The 16,274-nt window shown below is 52.2% G+C and overlaps 2 protein-coding genes and 1 non-coding gene across 3 annotated transcripts; all 3 read left to right on the top strand.

Moving 5' to 3' along the window:
• Positions 1-631: 631 nt before the first annotated feature.
• Positions 632-4,050, top strand: VAMP8 (vesicle associated membrane protein 8). Its single transcript, XM_069494573.1, has 3 exons — positions 632-758; positions 2,147-2,305; positions 3,586-4,050. Exons 1-3 carry the CDS (start codon positions 756-758, stop codon positions 3,724-3,726), a joined length of 303 nt encoding a protein of 100 aa, XP_069350674.1. The 5' UTR covers positions 632-755; the 3' UTR covers positions 3,727-4,050.
• Positions 4,051-5,774: 1,724 nt separating this feature from the next.
• VAMP5 (vesicle associated membrane protein 5) lies at positions 5,775-15,678 on the top strand. Its single transcript, XM_069494450.1, is given in 4 exon segments — positions 5,775-6,341; positions 14,613-14,750; positions 15,241-15,381; positions 15,383-15,678. Coding segments are annotated over 4 exon segments (351 nt in total). The 5' UTR covers positions 5,775-6,338; the 3' UTR covers positions 15,452-15,678.
• On the top strand, positions 13,617-13,719 carry LOC138400370 (U6 spliceosomal RNA). Its single transcript, XR_011236266.1, has one exon. It is a non-coding gene; the product is annotated as a U6 spliceosomal RNA (small nuclear RNA).
• Positions 15,679-16,274: the final 596 nt, after the last annotated feature.

Here is a 16,274-nt window from a genome sequence, read left to right as displayed (position 1 = left end):
TGGTGGCCCCTGAGAGAAATGCAGGATTGCTAAACTCTGGAAGGGAGGGAGGGGGTTGGAGAGCCATGGTTTCCTGATTACTACTTCGTTGTAGACACGAGCATGGCACGTGCTATCTTTTTACTTCTTACCACCACTCTGAGCTTAGCATTAGCCCCTGCAAACCGTAGGGAGGTGAAGAGCTTCACTCAGAGTCCCGCAACTGGTAACCCAGAGCTTTCTGACATCAGAGCCCAGGATCACAGCATTCCAGACTTTGGGGTTTTAGTGCTTTCTGCCCACCCAGGGACCTAGGAACAAGGGCACAATTTCCAGCAAGAAATTTTTAGGTCTGCATTCTGTTTCCAAAAGCACCTGACAGGGTGGTTATGATTGAACTTGGTCTCTAGAAACCAGAGTCAGAGATTCAAGACATCAAAAGGACTGCCTTTTCTAGATCAGGAGGTCCTGCCTCAGGAAAGCTAGGAGGGCTGCCTGGTCTTTCTTTTCTCTCTCTGACAAGTTAGAAGACATTTGGCTCCAGGGAGCCCTGTTGCTTTAAGCTTAAGCCGTTGTTTGGGAGGCGACTGGGAGGGCAGTGGAGGGTGCCCGCCTACCTGGGGGAACCTGCGTGAGGTGTGGCTGCGACGGCTTGGGCTGCGAGGTGGGCGGGGGCGGGCTGAAAGTTGGAGCTAGCAGGAAGTGAGCCGCCGGCTGCCGGGGAGGAAGCAGCCTAGGCGAGTTCAGCTGCTGACAGGCCTGAGCTGCTGGGAGTCATGGTGAGCGATCTGGGAACTAGGAAAGGGCTGATTTACAGAGGAGCCAGAGGGGGCTCGGGACTGGGGGTTGGCTGTGCCGGGAAAGGAGAGTTGGTGGTAAAGTTAGAGGGCTGGGCCAGCGCTGCCTGTGGCCTCTCTTCTTTGACAACTTGGCTGCAAATAGCTCTGAGCCATCTGGGCGGGTGTTCCTGCTCCTTCTCTACTGTCTCCCTCCCCTGACCTGTGTGCTGGCCAGGAGCAGGGCTCCAGCGGGGATGGGGGGGTCCGAATTCCAAGGAAAGAGTTGTTGCGCCGCCCTCCACCTCCTCCTCTGGCCGAGCCTCAGCCGGGTGTTGTGACCCTACTCGGCAGCGCCTCTGCTGTTCCCAGCTCAGATTCCAGACCCGCTGCAGGAGCTCTCCCCCTGGGCCTTTCACTTCACCCCTGCACAGAAACCCAAAGGATTTGTCTGTCCACCGAATCCAAGGAATCAGCTCCTTCTCCATTAACGTGAGGAAGAGAGCTAAGAGTCTGTAACCGAACCAGAAGTTGGTTCTCTGTGATAATCTAGTTTTAACCCGCACCCTAGCCTGTTTCTGGAGGCCCAGTGGGTCAGGAAGGGAGGAGCTTAATAATGTTTTTCCCTCCTTGTTCCAAAACCTTATCATGAAGTCTCTGAGATGAGGCATTAGCCAGGGAGGACATGTCCTCCATTTCCCCCCAACGCCCAGGCGGGTGTTTTTATTGAGTATCTGCATCAGTGGGCAGTGGCTTGGTGCCTGCACGTGGTGCCAAGTGGTAGGGAAAGCAGAAGTATGTGGCTCAACGGTTCAGGGCGCCTTGTGGGGGACTTGGTTGCCTGTTTCTCTGGGTCACAGCAATGGAACTGCAGTTAGATTGCCCAGCAGGCCCAGCAGCCGGAACAGCTCTCCAGCAGCTGTCTTGGAGACAGAGAAGCCTGGGCTAGGTGGGGGTGTCCTGCTGGCCAGCACAGGTACTTTTAATGAGGACCCAGTGGGATCAGCGAAGGGAGTATGGCTCCAGGCATTGGTCAACAGTGGTGGGCTCTGCACTGGAGGGGAATGTTGTGGGATGCTGGCTCTGCTGTCCTCTGTGATGCTCTCTGAGGAACAAGGAAGCAGTGGAGTGAGATTTAGTGGGGTGCTGCTTTTCCTTGTCAGGGGCCCTGAGAATCCAAAAAGAAGGTTAATCTGGTGTGCTTAGCATCAGATCTCACCCTCTAGGGCTTAAGAATGCAGAAGTCATTCTTGAAAAGATCTTCTTTGTAAACAACTTAAGCATTACAAATGGCTGAAGTCCACCTTAGGTCTTACCTTCCCCTAGCCTCTGAGGCTGAGTTTCTCCTTCTTAAACCACTTGGTCTAATTAACCCTTGTGCTGCTGCACAGGAGGAAGCCAGTGGAGGTGGAGGAAATGATCATGTGCGGAACCTGCAGAGCCAGGTGGAGGGAGTCAAGAATATCATGACCCAGAATGTGGAGCGGATCCTGGCCCGAGGAGAAAACCTGGACCATCTCCGCAACAAGACAGAGGATCTGGAAGCCACAGTGAGATGGGGAGCCCACTGAGGGCTGGAGGAAGAGAAGGAGGGAGAATTATTGAGAGGAAGAGAATTTTTTTGGTGGGGCAAAATGAACAGGAGGGATGGAAGTCTGCCATTTCCGTCACCTGTCACCTGTTTGGGGAGCCGATATGAGCTGAGTCCCCACTTCTGAATCTGCTGTGCTCCACTGATTGGTATAGAGTCCGGGGAATGGGTCCAATGACTAGGGCTTGGGGTGGGGGTCTGACCAACAGAGGCATTTTCTGAGACGGACAGACAGCACAGGCAGCCTGTGCATTTTTAGGCTCCTCTCCTATGAAACTGATTTTACCTCTGAAGCCTGCTCTTGACAATCCTTTGGACCTGACCTCCCCAGGGTGAAAATATTGGCTCTGGGAAAATCCTCCTAGGGCCTTTGGCCTCCTTTAGGAGTAATTAGGCAGGGAGTGGAAAACTGCTAGAGTCTTGCTGAATCGGCTTTAAAAAGAAGCTAGAAAGAGTAGTGAAATTCTTTGGTCCCAGGGTCCTCTGCCAGCTGAAGGCTAAAATAATAATCTCCTACACGTCTTGTTAGGCCTCATTCTTCTCTCTCTTCAGCCAGGGGCTGAGGCCAGCTGCTCAGGCAGGGAGTAACTCCACAGTTCAACAAAGGCTGGAGCCTCCATGTCCAGCGGGGAGAGACTGGCTCTGGCTTTGAGTCTTGTGTGTAACTTTGGGTATTACTCTTTTGTCTCCCTGGGACTTAGTGCCTCTTTCTGCAGCTTAATCTGGGGAGCATGGCCCAGGGAAACTTAGTGTCTGCAACTTGAGTTGTGGGAGTAGGAAGAGAAGTTTCCTCACTTCCTACCCCCTGTGCTGTCCTGGTCCCTCCTCCAGCAAGGAGTCTTGGAGTGGGAGATGTGCCCACCTTGGGGCCTACACCCCTGGCCCCAGGGACTGCCCTCCTAAGGGCAGATTGTGCTGCAGTGTCACAACTCTGCATGTAAGCATGTGTTAATGACCCCTCAATGTGCATGACAGTGCAGGGGTAAGAAAACAAAGCAGACCCCCTAGTCACATTCAGGACTTACCAGGAGCCTAAGAATTCTAAATTTGAACTTGGCCCTCCAGAGTGTTAGGAAGGTATATTTGTCAAGGTAGGCAGATAGAGTATCTTTTATTTAACAGTTTGTTACCTCTGCTTCTAATGTAAACACTTAGATGTATGGCATGTGGGGTTCTGTTTGCCCTCTTATTCCATTGGGAGAAGCCAATGGGTCACTCACTCTACCTTATCCCCAACAGTCTGAGCACTTCAAGACGACATCGCAGAAGGTGGCTCGGAAGTTCTGGTGGAAGAACGTGAAGATGATTGTCCTCATCTGCGTGATTGTTTTTATCATCGTCCTCTTCATCGTGCTCTTTGCCACTGGTGTCATCCATTAAGTAACTTAGGGAGCCCCACCCACCCTGCCCTCTTCTTTGGGGGCAACCCCTCATAATAGGTGCCAGGAGGGCCCTCTCTCCTGTCCTCCTCCGCAGGGAATGCTGCTAGGTCCTACTGCCCCTCCCCCCTGAGGCCCCTCTGCCATATCATATGCCTCAGGGAGCACCTTGGTCCCCCAGAAAGAGAGAGCTGGACTGCGGCTGCATTTCATGGGTCCTCAGAGTGGGTTGGAGAGACCCAGAGGGCCCAGCATGTGGCTGGGAAGCAGTTGGTGGCTAGGGGGCAATAAAGACCTTTCAGTATCCTTATGTGTAAGAGGCACTTTCTCCCTTTCCATTTTGCCTTTGGCTTTTCTATTTCTTTTCTCCCCGAGGACTCTCTCTGGCTGAGGGTCTCCCACCTGAGGCCCAAGTTGTCAAAGGATGAGAGTATATGTTTGGAGAAGAAAGATTTTATTCGTCCCTGCTCCATTCATTATCATGGGACTCAAGAACAAGAATTTTTGGGGGGTCTTGGCATATGGAAAATTCAAAACTTTCACAGCTTTTTTTTTTTTTTTTTTAAGCAATAGGGTCTCACTCTGTCACCCAAGCTGGAATGCAGTGGTGTGATCATAGCTCACTGCAGCCTCAAACTCCTAGGTTCAAGTGATCCTCCTGCCTTAGCCTTCCGAGTAGCTGGGGCTACAGGTACATGCCACCATGCCTAGCTAATTTTTTAATTTCTATAGAGACAGGTTTTGCTGTGTTGCCCAGGCTGATCTCGAACTCCCAGCCTCAAGTAATTCTCCCACCTTGGCCTCCCAAAGTTCTGGGATTACAGGTGTGAGCCACTGCACCCTGCCCCTTCACAGCATTTTAGGATAGTATGCAAAATTTTTAAGTGTCCCCCTTGGGTCTTGTCACGGCCCTTTATTACTCTTTTTCTGCAGTTGTTAGCTGAGACATGATGCCGACCTGGACAGAGCATTTAGGAGCTGGCTGAGGGCCTCCTGCCTCTTCTGCCATGGCCCTCTCTCTTCCATGGCCCTGTTGTAGTCTAGAGCCAAGGGTTGGAGGAACTGGACTGCTTTTCCTTTTCTTATAGTTCTGCATGTTCTGTTTGTCTTTTCTCTGCCCCTACCCTTTGGGACTTACTAAGGCCTCTGGGTCTCAGCTGTCCTGAGGGGGCGAGCATCTCTTGCCCGCATCCCATGGCTGGGCACAGTCAGTGTCACAGGACAGGGCCATGGTCTTCCTTCCCCTCCGTGCACAATGAGCCTCTCTGTCTTCAGGCCTCCCTCCTCCCTGCCAGGTTCCACCATCATTGTCACTCTTTCCAGTGCCTAGTCTGCCTTGGTTTGTGGGGAGGGTTCTTGCCATCTCTGTCCCTGTGTCCTTCAGACTCTCCAGAATTGGAAACAACCTGTTTTGGGGAGGAGGTGGGGAAGGGGCAGGGTTGGGAGACAGGATTTGGGACTAGACTGGCAAGTCAGGTTCTGGAATCATGCTCTGAAATTTGGGGAGGGAGGAGGAAAGCACAAAAGAGACCCTCGGGGCAGTTTTTGCCCCAATTTATGTCCATCTTCTCTCCCCTCAGTCCACTCAAAGTCTAAGAAACTGAGGTGACATCTCTTCCTTGGGACCCAGGCTGTCCAGGGTGGGGGTGAAGGTCGAGAAACCCTCTTTGTCGGGAACTTCTATGTTCACAGAGGCTCAGCCCCAGGGAGGGAAGCCCTCATCCCGGTTGATAAAGAGGGGCCTCATTTGGGATGTTGGGGGTGGCATGGGGTGGGCGGGGAACAGGTGATTGGTGGTTTCTCTGTAGCACTGATAGAAGATGGGTACAGTCAGCTCAGGAAGGCTCTGAAGTGTGGCAGACACGCCAGCCTCCCCACCATCTGAGCAACAGGTTCACACCAGGGCAGAACTGCGCTTGCCCTCTTAGGAGGAGAGATACAGACAAGCTAGAGCCAGAATCTCACCCATGGGGTCTTCACATAACATAGAGTTTACCATTTTAAAGTGTACAATTCAGTGACCTATGTATTCTGAAGGTTGTGCAACCATCACCTCTCTTTAGTTTCAGAACTTTTGGGGGACCTGTTTTTGGTGATGGGTGACATGCACCCAGGAAGTGGCAAAGATCCTGCCACCTTGTGGCATCTTGTTCATGGGTCTCCAGCACCTAGCACAGTGCCTGACAATGGCATTCATACAGATGCTTGTTGAATGATGACGCCTCCCCAGCTAAACCCGATCTACCCGTCTGGATGCAGCCCGGGAGAGGTCGGCAGGGCCCGCTCTGCTGTGCCCATCTCAGAGATTGGTCCCCTAGGTGTGGCCCGCGTACAGACCTGGCGGCGTGCGGCTCAGGCGTGGCCCCCAGTTCGCGAGGCTGAGGTGTCATCCGAAGTCAGGCGTCAGCTGCCCGGAAGGAGGCGCCCCCAAGGACCCGGTCTCTGTCGCCGGTCGCTTTCGATTTGACCTGGTCTCAGTCTCCGCTTGAGGAAGGCGCGCCCCCCGCCCTCGCTGGGCGGCTCGCCCCGCCCCGCCTCTCCGCTTCCTTCCCGGCCGCTGCCCCTGCGGCCGCTGGGCAGAGAGGAGCCGGAGCAGGCGAGGAGGCGGCGGCGATGGTGAGGGGCCGGGCGGGGCCGGCCATCCTGGCGAGGGGCAGAGGGCGAGGGTAGGAGAGAGGAGTCCGAAGTCCGCGGGCGGGGGCGTCCCCCCCCCCGGCCCGCGCTGGTCCCAGCGAGGTGACCACGGCCAGTAGCGGGACGGGGGCCGGACCCTCCGCTCCGCGCGGGGAGGGAAAGTGAGGCGTGCGCCCCGTCCGGGCTGCCCCGCGGAGGGAGCGGGCTCGGGCTTCCCATTCTCCTGGAGCAAAGCAGTTAAGAGCACCGGCTCTGGAGTCACACTCCGGGCTGGGATCCCGGCTCGCTGACCCCGGGACAAGTCTCTTAACCTCCTTGAGCCTCCTTTTCCGCATCTGTGAAGTGGGGTCAGCAATACCTGCCTTGGGTCATTGCGAGGTTAAAGGAGATACAATGGCAGAGACCCGCCTGGCACTCCGAAGCCACTACTAAGAAGTGGTAGGCAATGTGATGATGACCTTTTCGGCCCTTCCCGCAGCTGCGAGCAGCTACGCTTGGCCCAGGAGTCGGAAACCTGAGCAGATGAGGTGGCAGACGTCATTCCAGCCCCATGGCAGGGTGTTGGAGAGCAAACTCCTTCCCCGGGGGAAAGAGAAAGGCAAATGTTTACTGTAAAAGTTCCACTGAAGTTATCAGTGTGGCACAGGGCTGACTCCCTCCTAACCTCTACCTAGTGACACATTCCTGAGTTGAGTCACTCCCACTCCTCTGCAGACTATGGCCTCTGTCCTCACTTGCCATCCCCAAGGGAAAGGTGTCAGGAAAAACTGGTGCCAGTTTCCCCCCTACACTGGGGCTCCTGGGAAGATAGGCTGGTCAGGAAACAGGCTTGGTGCTTTAAGATTCTGCCTTGGAGAAACTGGCAGAGGTGTGATGGATATGTGGCCTGGCTAGGGGTCATGATGCTTGGACAGCCTCTTCTCCAGAGAACTGGAGGCAGGAAGAGGAAGTAGGGCAGGAAGGTAGCACTGAGCTCTGAAGCCACGCCGGGAAACTCAGGGAGACTCTGAGAAAGGACAGATCCCAACCCACTTTGAAGCATGCAGGGCAAGGGATCAGGCAGGATTAGGGGTTCAGCTACCCTTAGCTTTTGGAGAGAAGCGGAAATTCCTGAAATAAAGGCTGGATCCAGGATAATTTATCCGGGCTGGCTGGGCATGGTGGCCTACACCTGTAACCCCAGCACTTTAGGAGGCCAAGATGGGAGGATCTCTTGAGCCCAGGAGTTTGAGGCTGCAGTGAGCTATGATCATGCCACTGCACTCCAGCCTGGGGTGACATAGTGAGACATTGCTATTTAATTGAATAAAAGGAGGGGGCGGTTACTGGAAAACCTTGGGCCTCTCACAGATACATTTGAGGCAAATAGTAGATGAAGGCCTTGGGAGGGTGTATTGCTCTCTCTCCTCCACTCATCCTCTTCTAAACCCATCGTTCTGTCTCTTCCTTCACTCTTGCTCCTTTCTCTGTCCTCAGTTCTCTCCCTTCCTCCCACCCCTTTCCCTACCTGGTCCTTCTTTTCCCTTCTCTATGACTCATGCAATCTACAAATTTTTCTTAAGCATTTCCTTTATGCTAGTCGTGGTGACAGGTATAGGGGATAGAGTAGGAACAAAGCAGTGATGGGAAAGATGGAAACTGAATCATTACTTGAATTCATTCATCTTGTAGATGGTCCTTTCTCCAAAGAACGTGTGCTTTGAGCCATAGGCCTCCCTTATACGCACACAAGTTGAGTTGGCAGCATCCAAAGGGTTGGTGGGTCTTTAGCCAGCCAGCTAAAGCATCTGACGTCCCTTAACCTGCATCTAATTTAGCACAGGGGTTAAGAATGTGTTGCCTGGAGTCTATGTTGGCTCAACTCACTGGCTCTGTGATCTTGGACAGATGATTTAATGCCTCTAGGCCAAAGTTTCCTATAAAACTGGGATAATAGTACTGTCTTCAGTGGGTTGTTGTGAGGATTAAATGACATAGAGCGAATGAACAACTAGCAGCATAGTGCTTAGCTCAGAGTATGTAGCCATTGGATGGTGGCTGTTACTATTGCTCAAGATGCAAAACCTTCTCAACAGCCTGCAGTGCCTGATGGAAATAAACTAGGTACCAGTTATCAAAGGCCCATGTAAAGTCCTGTATTTAGATTAGAAACAACTGGGGCCAGCCAGGCACGGTGGCTCAAAACACATGTTCTTTGGAACGTTCTGTAATCCTAGCACTCTGGGAGGCCAAGGCAGGCGGATCGTTTGAGCTCAGGAGTTTGAGACCAGCCTGAGCAAGAGCGAGACCCCGTCTCTACTGAAAAAAATAGAAAGAAATTAGCTGGACAACTAAAAATATATAGAAAAAATTAGCCGGTCATGGTGGCGCATGCCTGTAGTCCCAGCTACTCCAGAGGCTGAGGCAGAAGAATCGCTTGAGCCTGGGAGTTTGAGGTTGCTGTGAGCTAGGCTGATGCCCCGGCACTCTAGCCTGGGCAAAAAAAGAAAAGAAAAGAAAAGAAAAGAAACAACTAGGGCCAGGCATGGTGGCTCACGCCTGTAATCCTAGCACTCTGGGAGGCCGAGGCTGGAAGATTGCTTGGGGTCAGGAGTTTGAGACCCTGTTTCTAAAAAAAAAAAAAAAAAATTAAATAAATACAAATAGAAACAACTAAATGCACAAGTTTGTAAAAGGGAAGACCTTGCATGGCTTACATTTTGTAAAACTTATCTATCTAAGAGGTTTTATTGGCCATAAGTATTATATAGTTCTTAAGATCTGGCTGCTAAAAAAAGGAAGAAAAGAACTAGGGAAATTTGGGCCACATCAATAACAATAGTGCTTATTTATTGAGCATTTAGTACGTGTCAGGCATTGTGCTAAGCTTTTTATTTATAATGCGCCACATAATCCTTAGCTGGCATTATGAGGTAGATATTATTCTTATCACCACTTTATAGATGAGGAAGTGGAGGGTCAGAAAGGTCACATCCTCTGTCTCAGTCACTCAGCTGGGGAGTAGCAGAGGCAGGATTTGAATAAACAGAGGGATGCAATGCAAAGCCCTGCTCTTTGTCTCTGAGCTCAGCCAAGTGCTGACTGAGGGAGGAGATGAGACACCACTACTGGCACCCATCCCTTTGACAGAGGAGGGGGGACAAGGGGAGTTAGGATGAGGAGGAGGTTTTTGAGACCTGTGTTTTCTTTCTTTCTTTCTTTCTTTCTTTCTTTCTTTCTTTCTTTTTTTTTTTTTTTTGAGACAGAGTCTTGCTCCATTGCCCAGGTTGGAGTGCAGTGGCATGATCATAGCTCACTGTAAGGTCGCACTCCTGGGCTCAAGCGATCCTCCTGCCTCAGTCTCCTGAGTAGCTGGGACTACAGGCATGTGCCACCATGCATGAGCCACCATGCTGGCTAATTTTAAAATTTTTAGTAGAGACAGGGTCTTGCTCTTGCTCAGGCTGGTCTCGAACTCCTGACTTCAAGGAATTCTCCCTTCTCGGCCTCCCAAAGTGCTGAGATTATAAGCATGAGCCACCGCATCTGGCCAAAAGCTGTGTTTTCAAAGGAGGAACCAAGGGTATTCACCCTAGAAAAACCCAACAGGAGATTTGAGTGCTGTGGAGGGCATATTCTGTATAGAGGGTAATGGTCTGTCAAGAACATTTCCTGCGGAACTGCTACCCTCTGGCAATGACATAGCTGCTTTCCTCTCACCCTGGCTCGAAACCTCAAGCCCTGCAGGCCCTTGGCCTCGGGTCTCAGAAATGCCTCTTTCACCTGCTCTTCCCCTCCAAGCTCTTGCTACCCACTGACCTCGGCCTGCTCGGCATCTCCTCACACCCTTGCTGATGGCACTTTCCCACCCCTTCTGGCCGGCCTCTCTGCCTGGACTCTTCTCACTCTCATCCATGCCTGTTTACCACCAATAGAGAGACTCTCCGGAAACACTTCTCTGCTGTGCCCATGGCTCAAAAACCTGCACTAGCTCTTAAGTTTTGTCACTCCCTCGGAGCTAGTCTCCTCTATTTGACTTCTCCTGCCTTCTCCAGCCCCACTCTGCCCCTCTACCTGGTCCGCCACTGTCAGTGTGCGTCCCTATCTCTCAGTGCTGGAATGTGCCAGCTCCATACCATCCCGCAAGGGGTCACCCCACCCTTCCAGTCACATTCTTACCCTTCCAATGGCACCCTCTGTGCGGCGGGCCATGACACTGACCTATCTATACCACACAGTGTAACTCTTTTCTTTAACTATCATATATGTCTCTTCCCCAGTGGCAGAGTGATCTCCTTCTAAACAGGAACAATTCATTCAGAAACTGTTTATCGCGTGTCCGCTGTCTGCCAGGCACTCTGCTGAGTTACACGGTGGCGTAAGGCAGTGTGGCCCTTGCTCTCTGGTTGCTTAACTCCTTCCACATTTCCTGGTGCTTTATTTCTCGTGGTGCCAGCAGAGACCTGTGCACACAGTCAGTGTCCTTTTTCCTCTGGTCCAGGCGGGCCAAAGAGCAATGGAGACTTGAGCCTGAGGGCTCTGTGTTCCTTGGAGCGGATGTGTTCTTTTAGGCCTGGGCCCATCTTGGCTCCAGGCAGTCCTGGCTTCACAGTGGGGGGAAACTGGTCCAGATTAGAGCTGGAGACACAGCCAGCTCTCCGGAGAATGTGACCCAATGTCACCCCTTGTTGGAGAACAAGATAACAACAGCTGTAGAGTTCAGAATAGAAAAAAAAAAAATGATAGGCTGGGCACGGTGGCTCATGCCTGTAATCCTAGCACTGTGGGAGGCTGAGACAGGAGGATTGCTTGAAGTCAGAAGTTTGAGACCACCTTGAGCAAGAGCAAGACCCTGTCTCTACCAAAAAGGGGAAAATTAACCAGGTGTAGTTAGTGGTGAGTGCCTGTAGTACCAGCTACTCTGGAGGCTGAGGCAGGAGGATCACTTGAGCCCAGGAGTTTGAGGTTGCAGTGAGCTATGGTGACACCACTGCACTCTACCCAGGGCAGTAGAGTGAGACTCTGTCTCCAAAAAAAAAAAGAAGAAGAAGAAGAAAAAGAAAAAAATGATAATATCCAGCATCTTGTCAATCTCCAGCAATGATTGTCATTTTCATATCCTTGTTCTTTCTCAAGTTTTTGCCTCAAACTGACTGTGGGGAAGGTCAAAGGGCAGAATAATGGAGCCTTGTTGAATACTACAGTAGTAACAATAGTGGTGATGATGGTTGACTCAGGAAGCAGGAGAAGGAGCGTAGTTTCGCTCTCTCTTCATCATTCCGCTGTGTTCCCCAGCTGCTGTTTCCCCCAGCTGCTCCTTCCCCCAGCCTGCAAGTGCACCCTTCCCTGGAGTGGTTTACCTTCCCCCTCTCAAAGTTGATTGCTTTTCTAGCTCATGGGTAAACATTGACCTATTTGGGTTTCAAATGCCTGCCCCTTGAAACTCCTGCTGGGCTAGATAAACACACTGGGAGAACATCTCTCAAGAGTTGCTTTTGGATAGGCTATAATGCAGTTGGCCCACTCACTGAGTCCTTGCAGTGGTCAGCACTGTGCTGGCTTCCTGGGCCCCTGGGACAGTGGTGGAGGGAGGGAGGGTACTGACTCCCCACCCTCCCTCTGGGAGCTTGTGGTGGGGTTGGGCAGATAGGACTCATACCCTGGGAATGCTTGGAGGTCGTGTGTAAGGCAGCTGCAAGAGGCCTGAAGGAGGATTCTTGCCTGAGTAGGAGGTGGTCCTCTGTTACCACTGGATCCCTTTCAACACTTATGTTTTCTGGTTTTAAGTGGAATTCAGGCAAGTGCCAAAATGTCTGCTACAGACAATGGGTGATGTGGGCTGGCAGGAAAGGAAGTGTGGTCTCTTCTGTGAGGAGATGCGGACAGGGCTGGGCTGTGGGAGAGCAGACTGAGAGGAGGGAGTTGCTGTGGTTTACTAATCTGCTGGTATTCATCTCCCTGAAATGTCCATGCACCTGCCCCGAGCCTCCTGCTCTGAGTCTCTCTGCCATGTACCCAAGGCCCAGTGCCCTTCTTGTTCATGACCCAGTCTTTTTCTTTCTCCCCTGGCCTCTCAGTCTGCCCCAGCTTGGACCCTGCACCTCCCTTCCCAGACCTCTGAAATGAGTTCGGGCTTGTTAGCTGAGGCTGCTGCCAGACTGGGAAATTCAAGGCTTGGTCTCATTTTTGTGAGTTGGACTCCAGTGAAGATCCTGGCTGACTAGGAGGTGGGAGGCCAGGCACCAGGTCGGCTGAGGTTCCCAGGCAGAGAGGGAACTTGGGGCACTGATTCAGAGAGTGTGGTCAGGCCAATAGGCAGAACTGGCCTGACCAGTCAGAAGCCTGAGGGAGGAGATCCATCCGAGCTTCTCAGTTAGGCAGCGGGTGTTAGGCAGAAACTATGACATGTGCTGGTCCAAAATTACCTTTCTAGGCCAGGCAGGGTGGCTCACACCTGTAGTCCCAGCTACTCAGGAGGTGGGAAGATAGCTTGAGGCCAGGAGTTTGAGACCAGCCTGGGCAATATAGCAAGATCCTATCTCTACAAAATCTTTTTTTTTTTTTTTTTTTTTGAGACAGAGTCTCACTTTGTTGCCCAGGCTAGAGTGAGTGCCGTGGCGTCAGTTTAGCTCACAGCAACCTCAGACTCCTGGACTTAAGCGATCCTACTGCCTCAGCCTCCCGAGTAGCTGGGACTACAGGCATGCGCCACTATGCCCGGCTAATTTTTCTATATATATTTTTAGTTGTCCATATAATTTCTTTCTATTTTTAGTAGAGACGGGGTCTCGCTCTTGCTCAGGCTGGTCTCGAACTCCTGACCTTGAGCGATCCACCCGCCTCGGCCTCCCAGGGTGCTAGGATTACAGGCGTGAGCCACCACGCCCGGCCTACAAAATCTTTTTTTTTTTTTTTTTTTTTGAGACAGAGTCTCACTTTGTTGCCCAGGCTAGAGTGAGTGCCGTGGCGTCAGCTTAGCTCACAGCAACCTCAGACTCCTCGGCTTAAGCGATCCTACTGCCTCAGCCTCCCGAGTAGCTGGGACTACAGGCATGTGCCACTATGCCCGGCTAATTTTTCTATATATATTTTTAGTTGTCCATATAATTTCTTTCTATTTTTAGTAGAGACGGGGTCTCACTCTTTCTCAGGCTGGTCTCGAGCTCCTGACCTTGAGCAATCCACCCGCCTCGGCCTCCCAGAGTGCTAGGATTACAGGCGTGAGCCACCGCGCCCGGCCCCAGCCTACAAAATCTTAAAAAAAGAAAAAAAGAAATTGCGCTTGTTTCAGCAGCACATATACTAAAATTGGAACAATACAGAGAAGATTAGCATGGCCCCTGTGCAAGGATGACACGAAAAGGAAAAAAAAAAATTTTTTAAAGAAATTAATATGTGTCTGTAGTCCCAGCTACTTGAGAGGCTGAGGCGGGAGGATCACTTGAGCCCAGGGAGTTTGAGGCTGCAGTGAGCTATGATCATGCCACTGCACTCCAGCCTGGGTGATAGATCAAGACTATCTCTTAAAAAAAGAAAAACACAAACACAATTGTCTTTCTAGCCTTTTGGGGTGGATCTCCTCCTTGTCTTACTTCTAGACAAGTAGCTTGGTTCCCTGTTCTTTGCTGTCTCCTTAGGTCAGTAGGAAGCCTCAGGGCAGGTGTGCACGGGTTGGAGGTTACCCTGGAGCAAGTGAGCAAAGTATCTGCTTTGTGGGAGGGTGGGGTCCTGGGAGGGTCCCACCCAGGGGCAGCTTAGGGGAAGGTGAGATGCTTAAAGCCAAGTCTGACCTAGGCCTGCCTTGATGGCAGTGGGAGGCACCTGTGAGCCCAAAGGTGAGTCACACTCATCCAGGACGCAGCCTTCCACTCCACACACATCATACCCTTCCATCCCTTCCAACCGTTGTTCCCAAGTCCTGGGCCACTGAACTGGTACAGGCTGTGGCTAGTGAGGAATTGGGATGCACAGCAGGAGGTGAGTGGCAGGCAAGCAAGTGAGCAAAGCTTCATCTGTATTTACAGCTGCTCCCCATCACTCGCATCACTGCCTGAGCTCTGCCCGCACCCCACCCCCACCCCCCACCCCCGCCCCGGTGGAAAAATTGTCCTCCATGAAACCAGTCCCTGGTGCCAACAAAAAGGTTGGGGACCACTGCCTTACATGAAGGATGCTGTTACACACTGTCCCCATGCACAGTGGGGGAAGGGGGCTTCTAAGTCTCAGGGCCAGGTGGGGACCTCACACTGTCCTGACCTCAGGCTTGGTGCCCAGGCAGGGAAAGAGTTGGAGCGGTGCCAGCAGCAGGCGAATGAGGTGACGGAAATCATGCTCAACAACTTTGACAAGGTTCTGGAGCGTGATGGGAAGCTGGCAGAGCTGGAGCAGCGTTCAGACCAACTCCTGGATATGGTATAAGGCTGGGGGAGGGGGTGGTGGGGGAGGGCAACGGGCAGAGGCGCAAGGAGGCTTGGCAAAGCCCTCAGAGGGAGCTCTTAGGCTGAGCTCAGGGTCTCTGGGTCCTTGGAGGGGCTGAACCTTCTTGAAGGCCAGTGTGGGACCTCTGGGTTTCCTGAGGCACTCCTATCCTAGATAGGCAACGGTAGGCTTCATGAAGTAATAAGTCCTTGGTTTGAAGCTGTGGACCTTCCCAAAGGTAGAGGACTGGCATTATTAACTGGAGGTGAGCAGCTAGGGCTTAAGGTCAAGGGCTACACCAGTATCTGAGACCAAGATTTGGGCTGGGAAGGTCCCAGGGCAGGTAGCGTGGAGAAAGAGAGCAGATAGGATGGGGAGAAGGCGGGAGGAGACTAGGCCTTGCTAGGGCAGGGTTGGGAGGAGCTGGCTCTGAGGCCAGTGGAGAGCCAGCTAACTCTCACTCTGTGTTTGCGGGCATCCACAGAGCTCAGCCTTCAGCAAGACAACCAAGACCCTGGCCCAGAAGAAGCGCTGGGAGAACACCCGTTGCCGGATCTACTTGGGGCTGGTGGTGGGTGGGGGCCTGCTCATCATCCTGATTGTGTTGCTGGCCGTCTTTCTCCCAAAAGAGCAGTGAGAACAGTAGTGCCCCACAGGCCCAGGATGCAGGCACCGCCTCAGGGCATGGAGACTGACGCAGCTGGGCCTGGGGAGAGGCTGAATGGTGGCACTGGCCCATTCTGGTTTCCAGAGAATCCTGGTGTTTGCTCCCGTCTGAGCCACCCCAGTGAGCACTGAAAGGCAGCCCTGATGTGTGCACCTCTGCATCATGCCACAGATTGGCTCTTGAGGGCGGCCTGTTGTATTGGCCATGCCAGGCCAGCCCCACGTGGAGTTCAGTAAAAGCTGCTGTTTGATTAAAAGCCGGTGTGTGTAAGTATCTGCATGTGCGCATGTGTGTCTGAAGGTCCCTAGGTTGGTTAATCCCACTCTGCCTCCACTCCTGGGGTTGCTTAGAAAGCTCACCATCCAAACAACTTCACCCCCAGGAGGTGGCCCCTTCTGCTCCCTTCCCTACTTGATCCAACCCTACTCAGACCTTTCTGGAGTGTGGGTACAAGGACACAACAGCCCCCAAACCAGACCCTTGAACCAGTCTTGCTCCTCTGAGCCTGATTCCCTGAGAATGAAATCTGTTATTTTTCTGACATATTGACAACTTGAGGACCAGTGAGACTCTAGATGGGATGACAAAGATGAAAGCACTTCAAAAAATTTTTCATGAGACTCTCCCCTGTAGATAGATAACTTCCCCTCTCAACACTTTCCCTTCCCCAATTTCTGCACTCATGTTCTTCCTCAAGCTTTACACCAGATGAAGTTAGTAGCAGTAAAAACAAGAAGGGCTTCTATGGTGCTTTAATGTAGGGTCACAAAGGATGGCCTGGAGTTTGCCCTGTAAGAAAGAATTCAGGCTTTTCAAAGCTCCAGGGTCACACAGGGCCAGGCAGGCAGTGC

Source organism: Eulemur rufifrons, chromosome 19, assembly GCF_041146395.1.
Source record: "Eulemur rufifrons isolate Redbay chromosome 19, OSU_ERuf_1, whole genome shotgun sequence".
NCBI classification, from domain to species: Eukaryota; Metazoa; Chordata; class Mammalia; order Primates; family Lemuridae; genus Eulemur; species Eulemur rufifrons.
Note: the sequence above shows the minus strand (reverse complement) of the source record. Positions and strands in the feature narration are given on the sequence as shown.

Bases quoted from the DNA above. Each gene is read 5' to 3' on its own strand.
- VAMP8 (XM_069494573.1), top strand. The intron at 2,306-3,585 runs GTGAGATGGGGA...TATCCCCAACAG, and splicing joins CAGAGGATCTGGAAGCCACA to TCTGAGCACTTCAAGACGAC.